Raw genomic sequence first — 25,943 nt, forward strand, 5'->3', positions numbered from 1 at the left:
ACTCGGAAGTGTCTCCTTGCGATGTCTCGCGAACGTCGATCGAAATAAGAACGAAAGCCTCTTGACAACTTATTTATATGTGTATATGGGTATATGTGTATGGGTGTGTCTTCGTAAATATGTATATATTGTATATTATGTTATGCATCGATGACATAAGCTTGCCGATCAACCGTAACTCGATTGATCGAACATTTCAAACTTCTTCTTTCAATATTCAACAATATTATTATATTTTTTGGATCTTTCTATTTTTTTTTTGTTTTTTTTCTTATATTATTGTTTTTCAATTTTGATCAATTAAAACGAGATTATATTGATAACGATTATATGTTTAACTAAATAATTATTAGCTAATCAATAATATTTAATTAAATAAACTTTTTGAAAGTTATTTTAGAAGAGGAGAAAGTATATATTGTATATATAATTTTATATTAATATAAAAATTAAATTTTATATTTAATTTTTCTAATAATTAATCTATTGTAGCTTAAAAAGTACAAAATTGAAAATGAAATAATTACCACGCATTTTTTCGGATTATATTAAAAATAAAATATAGATAAATAATATTCTACCAATCTAGTAGATAATTAAAACATTATTTTTATCTTTTATAAATATTTAAAATTCTAAAATATTTGTTTTTTTTTTAATAATTTACGGAACTTTAATTTGTGCGAATTCATGGATCGCTTAAACTTTCTTTATAGGTCTTTTACTATTACTAAAATAATAGATATTTCTTATAACCGGAAATAAATAATTATGTAAGTAAAAAAACAGATAAAAATGTTGATAAAAATCGACAGATAGTAAAAAAAGAAAAACAAGAACAAAAAATTGATCGAATTTTTAAATAACTCATTAAAATATGATTAACAGGATGCAAACTAATGTTCACTGAAAGTGCGACAGATAATAGGATGTTGAAGCGGACCCATTCCATTGTTTAAAGGTATTATGAGTCAGAGATTATTGACCACTCATGTGGGCGTATTCCTGTCTATGGTCAAACAAAGCATAAAGACTACTTTCTTCGATGAAAAAAAAAAATATGTAACATGTCGAGAGACTCATACTACTATATTTCTTGTCCTTCGATTTTAAACGATCAGTATTACGTTTTTGGCTTAGATTCGAACGATTCCAATAACACACATCCGGTTGATAGAAGAAAGGAAAATTATAATCGAACATTATTTATTCGAATAATTATACATATCATAAAAAATTAAGATTTCTTATATCTTTTTCTATAATTAATCGATACAAAATTTCAATCTTCTTACAATAACATTATTCTTATTTTAATTTATATTAAGAATAATTTTAACACTCGAAATTATGAAATGTTTATTTTGAAATTTAACATTTATTTAGAAGTAAAAAATAAAACAAACACATTTTAATATTCTTTATACACATTCCAAGTAATAATCAGTTGGTTCGTAGAACAGAGAGGCGGAGGAGGAGACGCATAATTGCAGAGAGTTCCAACGAGAAAGGTCTTCATTAACATACAAGAGACAATAACGTAAGTTAAATATTTTCTTCGCGTAGAAATTCTCGCGATAACAATTGTTATATCTTTTTAAAGATAGATCAGAACATAATTGGTTACTAATTTATGTTTAGTTTAAAGTTTTCTTACAGGATCTACGATCTGACGGATCAAAGTCGTGTGGTGCATCGATGATAAAGGAGAACACAGTGTTAGAGTGTCTCTCCTCTCCCCCACCATAAAAGAGAATCCTGAGTTTATACCTGGTGGAGGCAACTTTCAGCGGGTAGCACTATATAAGAGAATGACGAACCGACCGCTCATGATAAAAGCTCGTGTGTGTTGTCAATCCGGTATACGTGCTCGTTGTTAACTCTCCTACAATCTACCTTAGTGTTTGTCAACAGGTAAGCGAAGTTCCCAAAATTTCAATTTCCTTTTTTTTTTTTTTCTTTTCTTCTTTTTTACAGGAGAGAACAATCAACGTGGCGATTCATAAGATACAAAGATAATACAAAAATTTGTTAGTTTCTTCGAATACGTGAGAGAGATGATTCCAACGAGAGAACAGTGAAGTGTCTTATTTTTATTGAATTTTGATCAAACGTTGAAAAATTATATCGATCTATTTTTTTTGTTTTTTTCATGTTAGTAGTGTGATATTGACGGTGTCTCATTGAAATTCCATTTTAATGTGAACTCCGATAATTTAAAAAATGGGATACTTCGTGCCAATTATTGGATATAATAGATGATTGGTTTTTTATTTTTTTATTTTTTTTTTTTAAGACAAGCGAGATTTATAAAGATTTGTTTTTTTTTTTTATATCTATATAGAGAGATCTGAGAACAAGATTTCAGGGCAATGTCCGACACGATTGTAACATTTAATTAGACTCGCTCGAGTATCGTAAATGAACGATACATTTTTGTCGTAGTTGGAAAATGTATGAAATTAGTTTGGTCACGCACGGTGTGCCAAGAGTTATGACACGTGCGCTCACGGAAACCTCCGTGAAAACCGGTCGTTCTTATTACTACGAATCAGGAACGAATTTGCACGCGTGGATAGAGCTAGGTGATAAATTGAAAGATTTACTTTCAGTTTATATGCATACATATATCAACCATTTTGACTTATCGAACAATTTCTCTTAGAAATTATAACCAATTTATGATTTTAACCGATTGCGAGTATTTTTTCAATTGATTTCTCTTTTTCCATTATCAAAATTATATTTTACATTATTTTTTCATCATTTTTTAATAAAAATAAGTTACTTCGTTCATTGGTTCTATAAATTTGATCACGAGTATTTTTACATTCTATTTCTTTTTCACTATTAAATATTTAATTACTATTATATTATTATACACTTGTGTGTTTTTTTCATAAATTTTTCAATTTAATTCTAAATTATTTCTATAAATTTTTTTTCTTTCTATTTTAATAAACTTTACTTTAATTCTATTTGATTTAAATTATAACTCTAAAACTTTTACTAGTATATTTTTCAATATTTTCCATTATGTTTTTAACTTTTTTTTTTTATTGCAATAACATTTTTTTCTTTCTCTCTCTCTCTCTCTCTGTCAATGAGAATAATTTTAGTAATTTCATTAAATGAAAATATAAATATTTATTGATAAAATTGTATACAATTAAAGAGTTCCTATGGATAAAAAGAATTCGTGGAGAATTGCAAAGGGTTAGTAGAAAAATGTCATTACAAGAATAAAGTGTGCTCCAGATTTCCTTAAGAGCGTGTCCAGAACCAGTCAGGTAGTGGTGGTGGTTGGCCGGTTACGTGTGCCTGCACGCGGGTTATATTATACAGCCGCGTTCTCTGCATTTATACTTGCGGGACAACTATCTCTTTTTATATTATGCAATTGCTTTCTTCGACCGATGAACGTTTTTAAAAAGAACCGCCAACGTATCTGATATATCTGCACGTTCTTTTTTTCCATTTCGAACAAAATTTCTAAGGTATCGAATTTAAACTCCCCAACCATTTTTTGTTCGTACACTCGTTGCTAGACATCCCAACTATTTGAATAAAAAAAAAAATAAAAGGATGAAAGAGAAAGAATTAATGTTTTACATTTTATTCCCCCCGTTTTTGTTTCTTCTTCTTCCTGTTATTCTAGAAAACAATTTTTTTAATTTATTATTTTAAATAAATGTTATTTATATTATTGTTTTATTATATATTCATAGTCACCATTAATTATGAACTCCTTACACACGAACGTGTTTTTATATTCGAACCACTAACCACTTATTACATGATACTTTTTTTTTTTGGAAAGATTTCATTTACAATTTTCTTCATCGAATAAATCTTTACATTACTTAATTATTATGTATTTATTATTCGGATTATATTATGTCGGTAATGAAAAATAAAAGGTAATATAAGAAAATCTATTTAAATTATAAAATATATATATTACCAATGCAAACATTTCATGATTTAGATCGCTTTCGTTATCATTGACTTATACAAACACATATCAAATATTTCAAAACCGTTGGATTAGAACTAATTGAATAGAAAAGAAATCAGATGATTCTGAATTAATGAATACACGAATACCAAAGTATTTTAATCTTGATCGAAGTGACAGTGATACTTGACCCAAACGATACTACATCGTATTACGTTCGACTTGCGCAACTTTCAACGTTTTATTCTCCAGCTACGACCGCAGGAATGAGACCATAGGCAATTGAAGAAATGTGTCTATCGCGTTACAATTCTAATCTCGATAAAAAAAAAATCGAGATTAATTTGAGCTACTCGGTGCGATTCGATTTTAATTTATCTCGCGAATCGGAGATCGAACAATTTCTATTGCACCGATTTAGGTAGCACGAATACGTAATCTAGTAAGTAGTAATAGGATTTTTTTTTTTTTTTACGCGATTACGTGAAAACAGGAAAGAGTTGTCTTTTTTGGATTTGTTTATTTATTCTTTTCTCTTTTTATACTACGATAAATTCTATTCTTTATCGATTTGAAAGTTTCAATGATTTATATGATTCTGTCTCATTATTACAAGAGAAATCACGAATCACGAACGGAAGTAAATATTTAAGTATATCTATATACTTCAAATAATATTTGCTCTAATGACGGGATGTTAATTACGAATAAAAATACCAGCTACCGGTGTTAAATCAATAAAAAATAAAACATAAACTAAAATTATGTACCATATTTATACGCGCGTACGTACACGCATTTATTATTTTTCTTACGTGTAAAGAGATTTACAATTAAAATCTTGTATTAAATGAAAAATCTTTATATATATATTTTATATATATATATCTTTAATATTTATCCATAAGTACCCCTAAATTTTCGTCTATTCAAAACTAGTTCGATATAAATTAGTGACTCGGAAAACTTTCTACGAAATAATTCCTGTGCACGTTACCGTCTTTATCTTAATCGACTTATTTGATTTCTTTCTTGTCTTTTTTTTTCTTTTATTTCCTTCTACTTATCGCGTTCGATCATACCTACGCAAATATAATGCGAAAGCAGTCGATATTTATGCAATATGCATGATCAAATTTATGATTTTACTTCTTTCGTAAAAAAACATTAATTAGAGAAGCTAGTCGAATGTATACAAAAATTATTTAATCTGATAAAACACAGTTTTCGTCAATCATCGAAACATGAACAATAATTTCTTAACTATTTTATCATTACAATTATCTAGTTACAAATTAAAATGTTATTTAATCATTTTCATCTATTATTTTATTACAATTATCTGATTTTTCAAATCAACAAACTTGTATTGAATATTTTTTTAATAATATTTTTATTAAAATTATTTAACTTAAAATCAAACTTTTTTTACCGGATACTTTTTCATCTATGCTTTCATTACAATTATCCAGCTTCGTAAATTAAATTTGTACGCAATAACGTTTATTTATTTTTTAATTATAATTATCTAGCTATAAATTAAGCTATGTACTCAATAACGTTGGTCTAATTCAATTTTTTTTTAATTATTATCATTATTACTATTACTATTATTATTATTATTATTATTATTATAGTTATCTAGCGCCAAATTTAAGCGAGGATTCACGGAATAGTATCAAAATTAAATTCAAAGTAAAGGGAGACAAATATGCGAACAATTTTCTTATCCTGACGGATTTACGGGATTAAAGAAATTGGAGTGAAATAGAAGGAAATAAGAAAAACAGAAAGGTAGGAAGACAGAAAGAAAAGAAGGTTGAAAGAAAAGGAATCATGTCGGAACGATTGAATTCCACGTGACATTCGAAGTAGAACCAAAAAATCGCAGTCCTTTCCAAGCGTTGCAAGCGTACTTTTGATATCTTTCAATATATATATATATACTTAAATATATAGTACATATATACAACGAATAACTCGACTTCGAGATATCCGATACAGACACGTTTGTTTTTTTCTCTTTCTTTTTTCCTCTTTGTCGAGCTGATTTTTATACGCAGCCCCCTCTCACTTTCACTTCATCGAGTCTCGAACCACTTTTCTTAACGATCAACTTCAAACCAGAATTACCTTTATTATTTTTCGAACTCAAACAGGCCAGGGACAATTGAAATTTCTAATATCGATCGATTAAATATTAACAAGACAATCATTTAATATTCTAATATCGATCTTCAAAATCGTTCAAAAGTTTTCCTAATTTTTGCATAAAACTTGATTTTAATAATCGATAGATGAACAATTTGAATGAAACAAAAACGTGAAAATCTTAAAAACGATCGTAAAAATCGTGTTAAACAATTTTGATTATTTCATTATTAATTTTTCAATTCAAATTCAATACTCACGATCGATCGATCATCTTATAAGTATCGATCAAATGTAAACGAAAAAGTCGTGAACATTAATATCGATCAGCCAAATCGTTAACAATCTCGATTATTTCATTTTTTATTTTTTAAAGGAAACTCAATTGAAATGATCGATCGATCGTTCAAATATAAATGAGAAAATCGTGACCACTGATTTTCAAAGTCACGTTTAAATTATAATAATCACGAGAACTTACTTGGAAAGTAAGCATCCAATAAACAATACATCTTGTATACACACACAGACAAAAACATACTTATATTTTATATTATATATTTATTTTCTCATAAATTGATCGGATGCATTAAAGATTTCTTGTTATATTTATAATAACATTATTAACGAGGACCTACTCGAGGAATCAATTTACGTAATAACACGTTTAATATTTAACGAAAAATGATAAAAATATATTTAACTTTTAACCTTTTTCATCCTCTACCTACAGAGAAAGAATCTTATATAACAAGTCATAACTTTTAGGTTGCACTTTCAATTTAATAACGAACAGGTGCATTAAAAAGATGCAACATGCATCGTGATTAGCCTAACAGAAGTCTAATTAATTAACGATTAGATTGATCTTATCGAACTATGAATGATTTCCGTTAGTCTATCATCATCATGCAAATGTAACACTAAATAATAAAAAAAAAAAAAGAAATTAAATCGATCAAATCAGATAGATTTATTGAGACAGATCGAATAATCATCGTGATTAGGCAAACTTGAGAGTAATTAATCAATGATAAGATCGATCTTATCGAACTAACTTAAAAATGATTTAGATTAGTTTATCATCATCATCATCATCATCATCATCACCATTTTCATCATGATTATGCAAATGTAATATTAAATAAATGATAATCGGAAGGATTTATTTGATCGAATGAATCTCGTCTCAGATAAAGAATCTTTAACGAATCGTGAAACCAAACACTTGTCCGAGTTTTGCACGCTTAGAAAGTAGTAACACGCTTTCCACGCAGCTGTTTGCCACGCAAACCATAAATGCGCTATAAAAATGAATAATTGGCTAAATGTTTAACTGTCCGATCATCGGAAAAGGACTCACGTGAGAGTTGAAATACGAACTCATTTGATTGAACGAGACAATATTGCCATAATTTCTCTATGCAAATGTGTCTTTGTAACTGTTGACTCTAATTGATTGACTTGTATTAACAAAAGAGACTATTCATTTTTTGTCATGTAAAATATTCTAATACATTGACAACTTTCATCGAAAAGAGATTTATGTATTGAAATTGAAATTCTCTCTTTTCATTGAACGAAATAATATTTTCTATCATTTATATACATATATGTGTCTCTTTGTAACTGTTGACATTAATTGATCGATTTTTATTAACAAAAGTGACCATTTACATAGCTTGTCCTATTAATTTATACATTCCTACTAATTCGTATACTACTTTCATCAAAAAATTAATTTGTAATAGTTTGTTCATACAAATGTGTCTTTGTATATTAATTCAAATCAATTCATTTTTACATTGAATTACTCTCTTCACAAATATTAGTACTAATTGTAAACGTTTACAATCAATCTTAATGATTTTTCATGCGAGATAATATAAGTGTGTTTTCTCTTTTCGCCTAAAACAAACGAACTCTTATGTGTGCTTTTTATCTCTTTTGCATTTAGCTTTCCAGTTTATTTCCATAAACAGAGAAAACGTTCGTTCATTGACGTGTAAAAGGATCATGAAGGAAGAGAAAATAAGAAAGAGAAGAATAAAAAGAAAAGAAGGACACAAAAAAAAAAGAAGAGAGATAGAAAGAGATGATAGAAAGTGGTGGTTTAGATCTTGTCGATTGGCCGAAATAAAGCGCACCCGTTGTTGGCTTTCTAAAAGTTTAACTATAGTTTCTTACTTTCGCTGCAACGCGAACATAAGCTCGCAAATCTTTTTTTTTTTTCAAATACGAAAACAACGTTAATAATCTATCGTAATTTTGTATCATTGAAAAAACTTCGATGGTCAAGGTTACTTTCGCTTAAGTATTTTATATGTATTTACGATAAATCTATGCGCGCGCGTGCATTAAATATAAGAAATGAAATCTATCAATTATACTAATTACAGTATATTACAGAACGATCATAAACATTTATAATAGTTGAATTAATCTTGACTTTCTCGTTGGATATTTCAGAATGCATCGAATTTGTCTGCTGTTCGTAGCCGCAACAGCGGTTGCTCAAAATCCTTACGATTTAGATACAAGAGCTGTTACTCTTTCTGGCAAGCAAACTTTAGGACCACTTTACACGTCAGCCTTAAATGGTGGTCAAGGTTTTCGTGATAACAGTTATGAAGATAACGCAGTAACACCAACTCCATCGTCAGCACCACTTTACAGAAATCCTAATAATCAACAACCTGTAATTTCAAATTTGTTTCTATTATTACAATTGTTAAATTCTATTGATCGAATTATGTTGATCTTCATTTTGTATTTAAGTTGTATCGTAAACCATCCCCATCGCCACTCGATGGTTCCCGTGATTATCAATCGAATGTAAGAGTAGGAGGAGGAGGAGGTGGCCCACCACGTGGACCTCTTCGTGGTGGTGGTCCAATTGGTCCTAATGGTCCGGTACGTAAATTATACATTTTTATATATAAACTATTATGATTATTAATAATTTGTTTATATAATACAATCATTTGTATTTGAAGATCAATGCCGAAGAAATCGAGGAAGAGAAAGAGGAACCGGATCGTCTAACGCTTCTTCTCCCACAAAGTAAATTCGATTGCGTTGGCAAACAAACAGGATATTATGCAGATGAAGATTTGCATTGCGAGGTATTCCATTATTGTCATGAAAATGCCAAACATTCGTGGATCTGTCCAGAAGGATTTACTTTCCATCAGGTAAATCGAGCATATTTTCACTTTACGATCTAGTTAGATTAGTAACATGTTTGAGAATATGGTACTTAACTTTTAAAAAATTCTAATCGACTTAAGGAGTGCACCTGGTCTGCCAATTTATTCGAACAACTTCCGGGATAAAAGCACCTCGTATTTCCTTACGAAGTAAACGTAATCGATCGCGTATCGATAACTACTATATTCCTTTCGCTTTTCACCAAGTAAAGATCATTAACTGTGTTCGTGTTCTAGGTTCACCTGATTTGCATGCCACCGAGCGGTGATATCAGTTGCAAGAAGAGTTCTCAGTATCATTTTGTCAACGAGTATCTTTACAAACCATTGAACTTGGCTGAAGCTGAAACGAAACCTAACGTGACCTTGAGATACAGCGAGAGGTATTATCCAGCTGACATATATACCGATGAAAGAGAAGCAGGAGATTATCAGATTACTCCATCATCGGCACCATCGCCTGTTAGGCGTCCTTTGCAGCAGGTACCGTTACCATATCATTTCTGAAGACTCCCCTTAGTTCGTCATACCAGCACACTGACGTCCACTACAATTTGGATTCTCTTTTCGTGAAGTGTCTAAACATCTGGCTTGTTTCTAATAAAAAGCACGAAAAAGAAAAAGAAAAAAAAACGAACAAAAAAAAAAAAGAAAGAAAATAAATACAATGAATGAATGAGGATTTTTGTTCACGATCAACGTGATTATAATTCGCATGTTGTTGTTCATTATTGTTATCTATAAAGTTGAAATATAGATTGGATTTCTCTGTGCATGTTGTCTTTCTCCTACTCTATCTTTCTCTCTTTCTCTTTCTTTCTTTCTTTCTCTTCCTTTGCTTTTTCAAGCTTCTTCATCTTTTTTATAATCTCTTTTGCTTGATTCTATAATTTGCTTACTATTGCGGCCTACTCTATTGCACTTTTTATTAAACTCTATGCTGCAACATCGTTTATCGTGCTCGGCTTAAATCAACTCGAATGATAAGAAGAGTCATTGTTATTTTGGGAAAATAAATAAATAAAATAGCGCGGATGACGATCCCAATAGTTTTTCTTACTATAAGAAGATCGTCGTTTCTGTTTATTATTAAAATTTTCCAAATCCGTTCAGGTTTTCGTCGGCGGTCAACCATCAGCAACATTGAACAGCATTCCTTCCTCGCCACGTTCTCAAATCCAACTTCCGCAATTTCGTTTACCGGTGAACCAAGTTTTTCATAGCCCGGAAGAAGTGAATATACCTCTACAACATAGACGACCACAGCCACAACAGCACCAAGCGATCAGAAGATTCCCGCAAGTTCGACCTGCGGAAGAAGACTACGAGTAAACTTTTCCAATTAATTTCTTTATTTCCTTTTTTTTTCTCTCTCTTTTCTTTTATTTCTTGATCATTACTTCTCTCAAATTCATCGACAAATTCGAAATACTCGGAGATACGTTAAATTTGTTTTAAGAATCATATTTGACCTCTCATTCTCTCCGTCATTTCATTCGTTCGTTTTTCAATTGTTTTCTCTGCCAATTTTATTATATCATTTTGCTGTCTCTCTTTCTATTTTTCTTCCATTTTAAAAAGCATCAATTTATTTTGTAGTTTAAACGACACGATAAAAGTTTAATTATAGGAATTTAGAATCAATATTTATTCCATTATATATTTTTTTTTTTTTTTTCAAAGTATAATAATACTCGTATATATTTCTTTTTTCTCTCTCTTTTTCTTTATTTCTTTCTTTCTCTCTATCGTGCAATGTGTGTATTTTTCTTTTTTCTCTTTCCTCGTCTTTGTTTTACATTCGTAAGTTATACAAATTTAGAAACTTTGTTCTATATCGCCCGTTGGCTATGAACGTGTAACACGGAACGTAAGAAATATTATTTTTAATTTGAATGATCTTCCTCGTTATATTAAAGATTTTGAATTTCGATTAAAATTTTACCTGAGCTGATCTTTTTTGCCATTGTTATAATTATTGTAAATAATAAGCGATAATAAATTAGGTATAATAATGCGAGATCGTATGTATGCTTTGTTTTTATTTCATTGTATAATTTTAATTTAATTACTTCGAATGGAAGATCAATAAATTATATTATCGAATTACTTTTATTTTTTTTTTTACAATGACGATAATTATATAATATCAATATTTTGTATGAATAAAATAATAACAATAACCATCCAAGGGCGAGATTTACAACGAATTTAATCCCAGGAAATAATTTTATATCTTTTTACAAATTCAATGTGAAAAATTATACAAGAAAAAAGTACCTTTGTTCTTTAAAATACGCTGTAAAATGTGTGTAAATTGTAACATAAAATACATAAGAAATTACGTAAAACATCTTACACACATATTCTGTATTAAAAAAATTATATATTTTATTTAAATATGAATTATTTTTAATAATGGTGTACACATACGCCGAAGTGATATCACGTTAATACAAAGTAGGCGATACCTATGAAGAAATCAACATTATTTCTTTCGCAGTATATGACTTTTTTCACATATCATTATCTTTAATCTCGTATCTTTTTGTTTATTTTTTTAAATACACTATTTCAAAATAAATTTCTATATGTGTGATGATTTTCGCGATTATTACAGAGTATATGATTAAATGGATAAAAAAATAACAATCTCTGTAAAGCACAGGATTAATACTGTCTCATCTTATAATTTACAATTAAATTTTACATCAATTATATCTTTAATACTGTACAATTTAATCATTGCAAGTACATTTCATATTTCTTTTATTTTACTATTGATAATAACAATAATAATAATACTAACAATACTAATAATAATAATATTAATAATAATATTAATAATACTAATAATTATTAATAATAATAAAATTATAAAATAATAATGATTACAATGTTTCATTTGAATATGAATTATCTAAATTTATTTAAATGAGGCAGTATCATTCGTAGTTTGCTGCTGCTGTTGAAGAAGAAGAAGAAGAAGAAGAAAAGAAGATGATACTCTAACGTTTCCGTAGTTATACATATTTTCATAATTTCTACACAGCATCCCTTTCTACTACCCACATGCACATATCTGACTTCAAAAATGTCTCGCTTCAAAGGGACGATATAGAAAGATTAAACAACACTTCGATTCTGTATCTTGCAAAACAATCTGTGCAATCTGTAAGGAACACTGCTTTCAGTATAAAATTTGGCACTATTTTATATAACCATTCTCTTTCTTGTTGTTCTTTTTTTCCCCTCTTTACAAATAATAAACATTTTCTCACTAAATCTTTTTTAAAAACTATACGCACAGAGTGTGATGATGATGATGCGAGGACTCATTCGATTTGATTTATAAATCATGCACATTATTTTCGAACTGCGATTAAAGGAGTTTTGTTTTTGATATCTCACATTATTTACTACTACTGTATTCTTGAATGAATAAACAATATACATTATTTTTTTTCGTTTCTTTTTTAATCAGGAAGGCTTACTAATATATAATAGTTATTTTTTTTAGATGGTTTTTAATAGATGTAATATATATATATGTATGTATATGTTTTTGGTATACGTTATGTTTACATATACATATATATAACATCCTCTCTACACAGTAACTTTCTTCTAAAATATTACTTGCACCGTGTTATATGAATCGCAAATAAATGTTTCAAATGTAATATGAACTGAGAAGGAAAAAAGAAGAAAGAAAAAAAAAGAAAATATGAAAAAATGCATTAAAGAATGAAATATACATTTGTTAGGAAACAAAACAAATTTATCAAAAAAAATTTTAATAAATAATAATAATATTAATTATTATTATTATTATTACTTTAAATCTATATAAGTGCAATATTTAAAAGAATAATAATAATATATATCCTAGAGCTATATATATATATTATCACCGCATACAAGATTAAAAGAAAACAAATAATAATAATATGATTGTAATTAACATATATAAATAATTAATAAATGTCTAATAATAATGTGTGTGTATGTGTGAATATTAGCATACTATTAAACTGTATTTTGTTTTAAACAACGCAGTCACAACTTTCCATATCTGGTGGGTTTGCATTACCTTCTATAATATACAATTACAAATTTTCGATTTTGATTTTATGACGATGGATATTTAATTATATATTATTTTCCTGTCCGTTAAGGTAGAAATGTATGTAGAAAAATTATAATTCATTATCGACAATCAAGATCTTGCGATATTCTTTATAAGGATAAAATAAACCAATGAATATAAGTTCCTGAGAGACAAAATACATTTTGCAACTTGAACAAGAATATTTCCAATAATATTACATAATACTTAATGAAGATAATCGAGCATTTAATTTGCTTGTAGAGAATATAGAAAAAATTAAGAATAATTATTTCAAGAAAAAAAAACTACGAGAAATTTAAAATAAAATGAAATTTTTACAATGTAATTTTAACGATCAAGTGATACTTGTTCTTAATGAGCTTAGGCATTAAGATATGTATACTGAATATAGTGGCACCCTGAGTAAGAGAGAGAAAGAGAAAGAGTAAGATCTTAGATAAAATCAAATTTTGAAGAAGCAAGCGTACTGATAATGCCAATTACTCTACACAAAAATGTACTTGTACTTATATTAATTTAATATATATATGATCATGGGAAATTTGTATGCTAATGGTTCGCATGCATATCTTTATTCTTTTTAAACCCTTTATTTAATTAAAGTTTGGCGAACTATGGTAAATTATTAATTTTTATTTGACCTCTTATATGCAAAATGAATGAATGAATTAAATAATCTTACTAATAATGTCATGTACATTAATACATCCTAAAATCAAGCTTCCAAGTAATACATTCAGAAATAATGAATGTATATAGAATGTCTTGTAACTAGTGGTACAAGCGAAGAGGGGATGATTCTACAATAAAAACTAAATAGAAAATATAGAATCACCCTCTATTCACTCGTATCACCAGATATAGGACATCCTGTATACTAATAAATGCAAAATTGATACATGATCTAAATAAATATATAACATACATATTGCAAATCCACCAAAGATATGTTGTTTCAAAGAGAAGCAATGTAAAAGTTAGTTCATCACTGGAAATATAATATTATCCTTCTACTACTTATCTGCTATTTTTTTCTTTAGGTACATCTGAATTTGCCTGCGTATGATGTAATAATAATGTGAATAATATGAACAATTTTTTAATTAGAAAGAATAACGTGTCAATAAAATTGAAGATATAGGTCTATACAAGAAATGCACTTGTATACACATTGCTGACATATAAAGATAAAAACAAGTTAAATATAACTAGGAATGTACATAATATACTTCTTTTTCGATAGTTATTTCTCTAATATTCTTTCTCGACTCTACACGAAAAAAATTATTCCGCTATTTAATTTGTTGATTTATTTTTATTATCCAAATGTGATTGATCATTTCAATAGCAGCGCAACCAAAATGAATACTCTATCATAGTAAAAATTCTGTGTTGCCAAATTGTATGTACATACACTTGGCTTTTATTCGTATGGTAACAAATCGATTTGATTATAATAGCACATTACTCTTTCTTATGCGTGCACAATTTTTTTTTTCGTGAAGAGAAGTTACTTTTATAATTATTATAGTATCTTAATATATATATATATATATTTTTGTTGTTGTTTTTGTTTATTAATGATTACAGTAAAGTCCCCACAAGATCAAATTCTGTTGCAACACTTATGTCCCTTAATCAACAAACATGTATGTCATATAGTTAAGATTAGGTATACATTTTAGGTGAACCAAATTATTATTATTATTATTACTATTATTATTATTATTATTATTATTATTATTATTACAATTAGGAGTTTAATTAAAACTGGAAGTCCCATACATAAAACAGAATTTGATCTTGCAATCTTGAAGACAGATAAGTTAGTTCATTTCCTATATTACAGATAGGAAATATTGAACTGGTATAATTTGGCTGTTCAAATATAATTTGATTAAAGGTAAATTGACATTTCCTTTTCTCTTTCTATGTTAATTCATTCTGTAAGATATGAAGGCAGGTGTGGAGTACAATTGTCATGCTCTTGTTATTTGTAGTTTTTTTTTGGTTTTGTTTTCGTTTTAATGTTTTTCTTTATACACCCAATTCTCCTGTTTTTACACGAACTTCTTTTGATTTAACACGATCGACCCAAATTCTAAGAAGTAAATTTTGCTTTACCTTTATTTTTATAACTACGACATTGGAAACGAGGAATTAATTTTGCGTAAAAGTCAATAAATGATAAGTTATAGTTTTAAAACCTTTGTTTTATTAACCCCTTAGCCTACAATATCGCCTCAGAGACGTAAGTCGGCCGGGCCAAATGTAATCAAAATGTCTCATGTTAGAAGGAGTCGGTCAGTGAAGCACATCTCAGATTATTTTCAAATTTTGTACACTTGTAGTAGTCCATGAGAATATTTATTGAGCCTTTAAACATGGCGTATATATTCAGCAGTTTGCGAAAAAACGCGGATTGGAATTTGACAATGAATAAAATCTTTTTATGCGTAACTCATATTATCTTGTCTAATTTTTGTGTTCATGAATTAGTGACATGTTTTTTTTCTTTTCAAATGATAATTTACTTTGTATGATACATGTGCAATCTTTATGAAATAAAATGTTTAAGATCTTAACATGAAAACTCATGGTTTATTGTATTATTTTTGCTGATTTCTTAGAACTGGAATCAATCTTCTATTTTTCCATAGATGCAATATATTTTTTTATACGAATTCTTTTTACACGTATTCTTCGGGAACGTATCTATCGTGTAAAAACAAAATTAGGTGTATATTTATATACATACAGCGGGTAACAAAATATTCATATATACTTGCAATTATAATAAATAATAAATAATTTATAATTTTTGTAAGTTCTACATTAATATTTTATATGTAAGTTCTACATATATATTTTATATGTATTCTTTTAGCATAAAAAATTACTTGTAACCTTTTTAGCATGGATTCGACCAGTTTCTGGGTCACTTTTTTTGATATTTTCGTTCATTTTTTCAAAAGCACTCGTAAATCATTTTTAATTAACATTTGTAAATGATTAACTATTAATGAAAATAATTCTTGTCGATGTACCATTTGTTTACGTATTACCACAAAAACTAGCTGTACAAATACTTTTTTGTACCCACTGTATATACCTTTAATAAATACCTAAAAATTTTACTAAAGGTTTTTCAAATAAAATATTACTGTTCTCTTATATTTATTAATGATTATATATTAAATTTATATGCTAAAAAGTGTGTTACTAAAGTTATTCTTTTTTAAATATTAAAATCATTACCAGGAAACAATAGTAAGCAGTGATTTCCTGGGCCATGCACTCGATCTCCATTGTGCTTTTGCTATTTGTTTTTATACAGGATGAGTCTCGTAACATGATTACTTCAAATAACTCGTTATTCGTGGTACAAAAAATGTTACAAATAAAAATTACATAGTATCTAGGGAGACATATAATGCTCTAATCTGTTTTCTATTATCTTACTTTTTTATTGAGATATTAAGATCACCTTCAGTTTTTTAAATAGAATGTCTAATATTGTTTTGTTAAATTTGAATAAATAATCAAATTTTGCGTAAAAAAGTATTATACAAAGTGGGACATAAAATGAATAATTACTGAGATATTTATAAAATAAGTTTTATTTCAAGTGGTATTCGAAATACTGTCTATTACAATCGATGCATTAACGTAATCGAATTATCAATGAGTGAAGAACTTTTTCTAATATTTCTGTAATTATTATAATCATGCACTAATAATACGTTCTCGCATATTTTCGGCTGTCGTTGGTGATTCGCGATAAACTTCATTCTTTAATGTTCCTCAAAGTAAATAATAATCGAATAATCGAGCGACGTTAATTTTGTGAGCGAGCTTGGCCAACCAATGTTATTTGCACGTCCGATCCAATGATTAGAAAATATTCTACTAATACTTACCGTGATTGCAGAGCATAATGTACTAGATAGTTGTACTATGTGGTATCAACATGATACTATATTATTTGATGTATTAAACATGGTACATCTTTTAATAGGCCTATCAGTATTTCAGACAAGAATATAGAGTATGTTTGATCTGTTAGTGGTCTTTCCATGAAATACGGTCCAATGATCTGGTGACCAATTATGTCGCACCAAACATTCACATTTCATCAGTGTTGATGGTCAACTTCGTAAATGTAGTATGGGTTTTTCAATATTTCATATTGATGATTTCTAACATTTAATGGGGAACATGTTTATAAATATGACTTGCCGTCGTAACCAAAGTCGTGTTAAGAATCACGTTGACTAAATGCATTTTTCCTAATAGAAGATTATTAATTTAAAAGTATCTCAGTAATTATTTACATTAAGTCTCACTTTATATACTTTTTTACGCAAAATTTGATTATTTATCCGAACTTGAAAAGAAATATTAGATATCCTATTTAAAAAACTGAAGGTGACCCTAATATCTCAATAACAAAGTAAGATAATCAAAAATAAATTAGAGCATTGTATGTCCCCCTAGATACTATACAACCTTTGTTTAAAACATTTTTCCGTAAAACGAATAACTTATGAGTAAGTCGTCATGTTAAGAGACTCACCCTGTATAGTGATACACTTCAAATGGGAAGACACTAACTGGCTGACTCTGATAAGTTTTTTTTTTAATACTCTAAATATATCCAGGTACAAAAAGCATACTAATTCCAGAAAGCACATGATTCGCAAAATAAATTTTACATCTCCTGGTTCATAAGGATAAGTTCAGCCACAGGATATAGACCATTATTTTTATATATTTAAAAAAAAGAAAAAATAGGAAAAAAAAACAAAATTAATAATTTCTGTTAATACTTCGACGTGTGTTATTGCCTTATAAACTTGTTCAATCTTATGTACTCCATAGGTACCTCTGTTTTCATCGCTTTACGAAGCATCCATTGAAAACAGGCTAAATATTTCATAAAGTGAAGTTGGTATGTGATTTTGCACTCTACAAGTAGCCCATGTATTTTCCATTATTCTGTAAAAATATATATTATTTTATATCAATAAAAATAGAACTTTCGTTTAGTAAAAATGATCAGAGTTACGCACTTAACAACAGTACAAAACCAGGCACACTTCAGGGATCCATAATTTGATGTATTCAGCATTAACTATTTGACAGGACGATAATGAAGTGTTAAATCTGCTGAACTTTTCCAAATAAAGTGCCTTACCTACAATAATATCGAGACAAATTTAAAATTAAACTTTTAAGGATTCGTATACGTTACTCGATATTTTAATTGTTGAACTTACGGTCCTCAAGTCCATAGACGGATCTAGAACTTGATCATTACATAAAATTTCGACTTTTTCTTCAGCTAATGAAGATGAATCAGCATTAGAATCAGTATTAGCTCTATCTCCTGCTGGAGAACCACCAGATACGGAATTACCGCCGCCAGTTACTAAACCAGAATCACTGCCTGCACAAAGTGCTTTATCAAAAATATGTTCTGCCACTTTTCGAATTTGTATAAAATCATTTGCAATTAAACGATCCCTTTAGAAGAGAAGAAAAAAGAAGAATAATATGAATGAATTAGTGATAAATCATATGTATATATGTGTGTAACGTGCAATTTCAAGTAAATAAAATTTACGTTACTTTTTCAGACTTTTCACTCCGGAACTTGCGTGCGGAGTTAAATAAAATGGTATTTTGATGAATTGTGGAAGATTTTTATTTGCTACGATATTGGATACCCATAACGGTACCGTGTCATTTAATAATACTCTTTCTGTTTCACCTGCGGCATCTCGTACTAGTAACCTACACATTGTTCTACCGCCAACTTCGCTAAAATGTACAATTTATTTTTAATTAGTTGTATCGATATGTTAAGGGAGAACGAAATGCGTTTAAAAATCTTACGTACCTGAAAATAACAGGTGTATGACCAGGTACAGAGAAATACAAATTTCTACCACTATCATGTGTTGATCCATTTCCATCATTACCATTTCCCTTATTATCATCGTCAGCGTTCATTGGTCGCCACCAGTGTTCAAGAAGTGCTTGTAAAAGTAGGCTTCCGTAATTTACTATAAAGAATTTTAATGATATCCTTTTCTTTCACAAGATAAAGTATTATAACTCTCGAAATAAGATAAGATACCTTTTTGATCTTGACTCTTATTATCTGTAAGACCGGCTTCTTTAGCAGAAACCCATGCAGAAAAACAATCATTTTCATCTTGTCCTAAATGGATGCTCAACATCTAAGAAAGAAAATAATAATTTTCAACAACTGTTTAATATCATCTTTCAAGAACTAAATCGTTGTAACGAGTAAAAGTACAAACCCCAGTCTTGAGATCGACATTAAACCAATTTGGAACATAAACCATCTTATTTCTCTTTTTAATTTCCTGTTCAAAATCTACACGACCTAAATCTTCCACTTTACATGCTTTTAACACATCATATAACGCTACGTTTTCATCTGTATCTTTTGTTAGAACATATCTCCTATCATTTAGGATATGGCAGTGTCGTATTGCAGGGGCTCCTGATATCCTCTGGCTCGGTTCTGTATTTAATGGTACACCAACATTTCCTGCCATTCCTCCGGCAGAGTCACAATAATCTCCAATATCTTGCCAATCTCTTTGGCTTATAGACTAACAAAATGAAATAATTACGTACGTTAATGAATTTTTATCTACTAAATTAATGCTATCTTACAAATGATGTAAATCAAATGAATTGATTACCCAATTATTAATTGTAGATTCACTAGTTGCAACCCAAATACTAGATTGATCAGGGGTCATAGCCATTTTGAGAATAGGTTCTTTTTCTTCACATATAACAAAAGATTTCTCTGGATGGCTTAACTCAGTCATTACAACTCTCTTATCTCTACCACCTGATATTACATGACTAAAAGTATCTGTAGCCTACGAGAAAATAAATTATAGTAGTTATAAAAGTATTTATTTCATAAATACCTGATTAAAAGAGATAACATAGAAAGTACCAATAACGCCCAAACACCTTCGTTATGTACTCTGTAAGTTTGCAGACATCTTTGTTCACCGAGTGACCATAATTTAATCGTACCATCTGAACTTGCAGATAAGCATTTGGTACCATCTCTATTTAGCACTAAAGCTTTAATATTGTCCGTATGGCCACGCAGTTTCATTAATTTTGTACAACATCTTGGATCCCATACTTTAAGAACTTTTTCCGTACTTCCACTAACTATAGCTGTTCCGGTAACATTCATAGCAAGGCTATATATCGAATCCTTGCTGCCATACAAAGTTGATGCTACAACATCACTATATTTTAAGCAAGCTCTGTCCTAAGATTTATAATTTGCAAAACACACTTACTCGTCACTGTATTATTACTCGCAGTGAGAGCTGTGAGGGTATTTACATCCCAGAGGTAGATTGTTTTGTCTAAGCCTGCACTAGCTACTAGTTCTCTGTCTTTAGCATATGCCAATGCTTTTACATAGTCCCTATGAGTTCTTAATGTTGACATGCAAAATCCTTTATGCGCGTTCCAAATCTTGACCGTGGTATCAGAGCTAGCAGATATAACTAAAAAATATTATTTACATTTTCAATCGATAAGATAAATTTTTATTAACCGTATAGGATTTTATCAAAAAGAAAGAAAATACATACTAGTCTTTCCGCTACAACATAAGACAATATCGTTGACCCAATCTGTATGATGTTCCATTGACTGTATATAAGGTTCGTTCATATTCTTGCAATTCCATATTCTTATAATACTATCTCTGCCCGCAGAATAAAGTCTATGTAAAATTGGATCATATTGTAAGGAATTAACTCCAGCTCTGTGTCTTCTCTCTACTTCGTCTCTTATGACCATGGATACCTTTATTGAATATTTATTAAAAATAAATCATCTCTGTTTAATTTATCCTTTAATTCTTAATTTACATTGTCTGTTGATATTTATGATTACTTGATATACATGTGTTCAATAAAATTAAAATTTACTTGACAATATTAAGAAAAAAGACAGGCTATTAAATTAAAATATTAATTAATTTTATTCGACACACACACACACACAATTGCATCTTAATAATAAATTAAATAATTAATTAATATATAAAAATGTAAAATTACAATAATTTAAATACACGTCCGTATTTCGGTCGTTTAAAATACGTGCGTGTAAATTTCATCCAAACAAGCAATATGGCGATCGATGAATTATAATTCGATAGTTGAACTAAAGTACCTAACAAGCTACTGTAAACAACCTTGTCTTACTTCAATATAAATATTTAAACGAATGTAAGATTATTACAGAATTAATTATTCGAATTGAATTCATATATAGATGAGAAAGAAGTTTTCAAAAACGATCAATCATATGATTCTTTAAGAACTTCCAAGTAATGGAATTAAAAAAGAATTGGAAAAGAAAATAAATAAATAAAAGAAAAGACAACTTGATAGGTAGCTGACCTTTACATGCTACCGTGTGTAATATCTGCTATGTACACACACCGTTGTTACATATATATATATATATATATATATAATATGATGACATGACGATGACATATACATGTGTACGTGTCTATATAAATATGTATATACATATACATATACACACATATATATATATATACATATACATTAAGAAAGGACGTATGATACTTTAAAATCAATGTCTCGTTAGAAACTAAAATAAAGTAAAGAAAAAAAATAATTTATATTCCTTACTAAAATTCCAATCGCACCTGATATAGTATTGTCAAAAGCCAGATGTTCAAAAGATAAATAAAAAACAAATAAGAAACTGAGCAAGAATGAAAAAAATAAAAATAAATCTATGGATTAGAAAGATGAAATGAATATGATGAAGAGGAAGAGAGATAGGTGATAAAAGAAAACGTACCTGTATCTTCTTACGTGTACTCTGTCCTCCTGTCTTATGGGCTGCCATTATTATATGCCGCCGATGTTATTTCGCTTATCCCCGTGTGTATTTAATTTATGTTGCAAAGGATGAAAACATTCGTAAAATAATTACTGAATTTCAAGCGGGATGGCGCGTCGCGAACAATACAACAAACCGGCTAGTTGAATCATCGTCGAGCGTAACTGTAACCTCGCACGATTGTCTCGAAAATCGTGCTCGTACGAGGACGCGAAAACAATTCATCGAGCATTACGCCGTGTATGTCGTTATTCCTAGATTGCCACCAGTCGAGTAGTAATCCACGATAGTAGATATATATTGTAGTACGTATTTACTCCCACTTTTTATTTCAATGGTGACCTCTAGGGTCCCTAACATTTCGAATATCTACGTTCAAAAGATCGACTACGATGTTAATTGTCTTTCTACTCGATCAGATGGCGCTTAAATCGACGTCGATAACAAACTCGATTATTCGTCGGTATAATCGACCAGGTGACGGCTCAGACGACATCGATAACCTCGATCTTTGAATATTTTCTATTCATTTTCTTTTTATTATCTTGGCAACATTGATTTTAAAGAACAATCGTTTTTATCAAGATTTTTATTTCGTTACCAACTTTATTATACTTCTTTGTACGGAATAACTATAACCTATGTGATATTTTACGTTATGTATTATATCTACATTAGCTATCACTATTAATAAAAGTCATCTGTAGAAATTATTACTTTAAAAGTTACGAATATTAATTAGATACGAAGGAATTTTAATTGATAAGTTGTGTAAGTAAATGAATAATGTGTTTAAAAATAAAGTGAACTTCGTTTATTTAAATATCTGATGTCTTATGATATTTTTTATATCTATTATCTGGATTATTTCTTTTTTCTACAGATAATATAAATGTAAACTGTATAAAAATGTTGAAACGTCCATTCGAAGAAGTAGAACCCACCATGAGCGAACAAAAAGCATTACAAAATTCTTCGGATGAAGAGGACCAGGAAACAGAGACTACTGATAATGTAATGGATGAAAATGATATTGAAGTTGAGTTGTTTTCTTTAAATGTAAATCTGTATTTAACATGTTGAACATTAAGTTTCTTTTGCTGAGTTTTCTATTTAAGCTATAATAATCTATCAGTCATAGAAAAACAAGAATGTTAGATATTGGTGACCGATGTATCCTGGTCAGAAGGTCTAAGACTGATGTACTGGAATTGATGTGGTGTTTAATGTGTTGGAAGATTTTTTGATAAGTCAAAGAAGTTAACGATTATAAATATTGTTACAGGTGTCGAAGAGGGACCTACTGCTCCAGAAGTTGGGTTTACTGCATTTAATATGAAAGACGAATTAGAGGAAGGTTATTTTGATAAAGAAGGTCATTACTTATGGAAAAAAAGGAAACAAATAAGAGATAATTGGTTAGACAATATAGATTGGGTTCAGGTCTGTTTTATTATGAAAAAAGTAATATTTAATTTTTGTTTGTTTGTTTTATAAAGCCTTATAATGTTAATAGGTAAAACCTAGATCTGGGTCAAATGTTACACAAAAATCAACAAAGAAATTTCATGGACTAGCTGATAGCGAAAGTGACGATGATGAAACAGACATTATGTTTGATCCGGTTCATCTGTATAAACAAATACTCGAATATCTAAAGCCTGGAGAAACTGTATCGAAAGCTTTATGTAGACTTGGTAAATTTTATTATTTCATAAAATCTATTTTTTATTTTTTTATATTAGATAAAATAAAATTTTAAATGTTTATATAAATTTATATTTATTTCAAATCTATAGGCAAAGGTAAAAAGAGATTAACGAATGCTGAAAGGTGGAAGAGGAAAAAGGAAGGAAAGAGTTTAGAAATGGATGATCAAAATTCTGTGCAAATAACTAAATTGACAGAGTTAGCTAATGAGCTGTTAACACGTACTGGTAACATGGACATATATCAAGAAAGCTATGAGTTTATTAATAAAAAGGTAAAATATTTTGTATTTAATTCTGTAATAATTTTTTCAAGCATATTCTATCGTCATAGGTTGAAGATCGTGAGAAACATTGTCATCCATCTAAGAAGGAGGCAGATTTGGACATGTATGCGGATGACTTTGACGTAAAAGAAAAAGCAAAGTTAGGTGAACATAATACAGACAATGGTAAGATTAATATTTATATAATAAATGACATATTTATTTAAGAATATTATTATAACATGTATTTTTAAAATATATAAAATATATAAAATATTTTAGAAACAGATAAAAAATCAGAAGAAATAGAAAATAAAAAAAGTAATGATGACATGGAACAAGTAACATGGGAATTAAAGTGGTCGCAAGCAGAAGATGCCGAAGTGCATGGTCCGTATACATCTGAACAAATGCATGAATGGTCCAAGAAAGGTTATTTTAAGAAAGGTGCATGGGTAAGAAGAAGTGGCCAACAAAATCAGTTTAATAGCGCTGCCAGAGTGGACTTTGAATTATATCTGTGACACACGAAACGTACAATTACTAATATATATATAATTATAAGAACCTTATTATATTTTACTTTTTATAATTGATATCAAACAAAATTTTATCTTTGTGTATACATCTCCAAATTTATCCATAAATATTTTAGATTAGATATATATTTAATACATACTTACTCAACAACATTTACTGAAACTTGCGGAAGTACATTAAAATTAGACGTCTACTGTAATATAATCAAATTCTACTCGTCTATTTATAATTTGTAATTATCTGTTCATTCCGTATCAAATATGTGTATATTATATATTCTCATAATTATTCTTAAAAATTAAAATTGATTAATTTTAGATTATAATCACTTTCATTTTCTATCGATGACAGGTCGTTATTGGTGATAATGAAAACAATTTAAATCAATGTCATGTTATTCTCTTATTTAATATCATATATTACACAGAGTATCCTATAATTGGTGGTACAAGTGAGAAGAGAATGATTCTACATGAAAAACAAAGTCGAAAATTTAGAATACAATTTGTTCATATAAAAATTTGTTTTTGAGAAAAATAAATATACAAATTTATTAAATATACTTTCATTTAATTCAGTTTGAGTTCGATGGATTCCACTATTTGTACACACACATAAATTTTCAAATTTATTTTTCTCAAAAACAAGACCTTATATAAACAAATTTTATTCAACATTTTCTATTTACTATTAATTATTCATGTAAAATCACCTCCTTCTCGTTTATAACACCAGATGAAGGACATCCTGTATATTATTTAGTGATCACAAAGTTGCTAAGAAAATAGATGTTAATACATACAAATGTATCTCTGCATATGTATAGGTATAACATATGTGAATACTGGCACATGTATGCGATTCTATTTATTTTCTTACCTGTATTACTAATGCCCTTTATGATAAAGAGCATCCCCATGTGGCACTTACGGCAGAGAAAGAGTGAGAAAAAAAAGTGAACTAATCACATGCTGGCGAGACTTCCTGCGCACATGACGACAGAAATGGAACGAA

The 25,943-nt window shown here is 28.9% G+C and overlaps 3 protein-coding genes across 4 annotated transcripts; 2 read left to right on the plus strand and 1 right to left on the minus strand.

The window, feature by feature from the left end:
• The first annotated feature begins 1,492 nt into the window (after positions 1 to 1,492).
• Positions 1,493 to 10,860, plus strand: LOC106788704. The gene is made up of 6 exons (XM_014752193.1): positions 1,493 to 1,914; positions 8,579 to 8,807; positions 8,888 to 9,022; positions 9,106 to 9,303; positions 9,556 to 9,801; positions 10,432 to 10,860. The coding sequence occupies exons 2-6, from the start codon at positions 8,580 to 8,582 to the stop codon at positions 10,648 to 10,650; spliced, it is 1,026 nt and encodes a 341-aa protein (XP_014607679.1). The 5' UTR covers positions 1,493 to 1,914; position 8,579; the 3' UTR covers positions 10,651 to 10,860.
• Positions 10,861 to 14,069: 3,209 nt separating this feature from the next.
• Positions 14,070 to 22,761, minus strand: LOC106788412 (WD repeat-containing protein 48). Its single transcript, XM_014751640.1, has 12 exons — positions 22,373 to 22,761; positions 21,118 to 21,334; positions 20,818 to 21,030; positions 20,457 to 20,752; positions 20,191 to 20,376; positions 19,780 to 20,097; positions 19,593 to 19,695; positions 19,353 to 19,518; positions 19,082 to 19,273; positions 18,730 to 18,976; positions 18,523 to 18,647; positions 14,070 to 18,448 (listed from the first exon to the last, which is right to left on the minus strand). Exons 1-11 carry the CDS (start codon positions 22,418 to 22,420, stop codon positions 18,585 to 18,587), a joined length of 2,049 nt encoding a protein of 682 aa, XP_014607126.1. The 5' UTR covers positions 22,421 to 22,761; the 3' UTR covers positions 14,070 to 18,448; positions 18,523 to 18,584.
• A 122-nt stretch (positions 22,762 to 22,883) lies between these two features.
• On the plus strand, positions 22,884 to 25,312 carry LOC106788418 (CD2 antigen cytoplasmic tail-binding protein 2 homolog). 2 transcript variants are annotated; one of them, XM_014751651.1, is made up of 7 exons: positions 22,884 to 23,185; positions 23,298 to 23,453; positions 23,700 to 23,857; positions 23,931 to 24,111; positions 24,214 to 24,398; positions 24,458 to 24,575; positions 24,672 to 25,312. In XM_014751651.1, the coding sequence occupies exons 2-7, from the start codon at positions 23,324 to 23,326 to the stop codon at positions 24,911 to 24,913; spliced, it is 1,014 nt and encodes a 337-aa protein (XP_014607137.1). In that variant the 5' UTR covers positions 22,884 to 23,185; positions 23,298 to 23,323; the 3' UTR covers positions 24,914 to 25,312. The 2 variants fall into 2 exon arrangements, with proteins under 2 accessions (XP_014607137.1, XP_014607147.1); XM_014751661.1 differs by lacking the exon at positions 22,884 to 23,185 and having other exon boundaries at positions 23,298 to 23,452.
• The last annotated feature ends 631 nt before the right edge of the window (positions 25,313 to 25,943 follow it).

Source organism: Polistes canadensis, unplaced genomic scaffold, assembly GCF_001313835.1.
Source record: "Polistes canadensis isolate GaletaPanama2010 unplaced genomic scaffold, ASM131383v1 scaffold_5, whole genome shotgun sequence".
In the NCBI taxonomy this organism is placed as follows: domain Eukaryota; kingdom Metazoa; phylum Arthropoda; class Insecta; order Hymenoptera; family Vespidae; genus Polistes; species Polistes canadensis.

Coding starts and splice junctions, on each gene's coding strand:
- LOC106788704 (XM_014752193.1), top strand. CDS start 8,580: ATGCATCGAATTTGTCTGCTGTTCGTAGCCGCAACAGCGGTTGCTCAA. Junction 9,023..9,105: donor CAATTGGTCCTAATGGTCCG/GTACGTAAATTA, acceptor TTGTATTTGAAG/ATCAATGCCGAAGAAATCGA. Junction 9,304..9,555: donor AAGGATTTACTTTCCATCAG/GTAAATCGAGCA, acceptor TTCGTGTTCTAG/GTTCACCTGATTTGCATGCC.
- LOC106788412 (XM_014751640.1), bottom strand. CDS start 22,420: ATGGCAGCCCATAAGACAGGAGGACAGAGTACACGTAAGAAGATACAG. Junction 20,377..20,456: donor AAGGTGTTTGGGCGTTATTG/GTACTTTCTATG, acceptor ATTTTCTCGTAG/GCTACAGATACTTTTAGTCA. Junction 19,696..19,779: donor ATGTCGATCTCAAGACTGGG/GTTTGTACTTTT, acceptor TTTCTTTCTTAG/ATGTTGAGCATCCATTTAGG.
- LOC106788418 (XM_014751651.1), top strand. CDS start 23,324: ATGTTGAAACGTCCATTCGAAGAAGTAGAACCCACCATGAGCGAACAA. Junction 24,399..24,457: donor ATGAGTTTATTAATAAAAAG/GTAAAATATTTT, acceptor CTATCGTCATAG/GTTGAAGATCGTGAGAAACA. Junction 24,576..24,671: donor TGAACATAATACAGACAATG/GTAAGATTAATA, acceptor AAAATATTTTAG/AAACAGATAAAAAATCAGAA.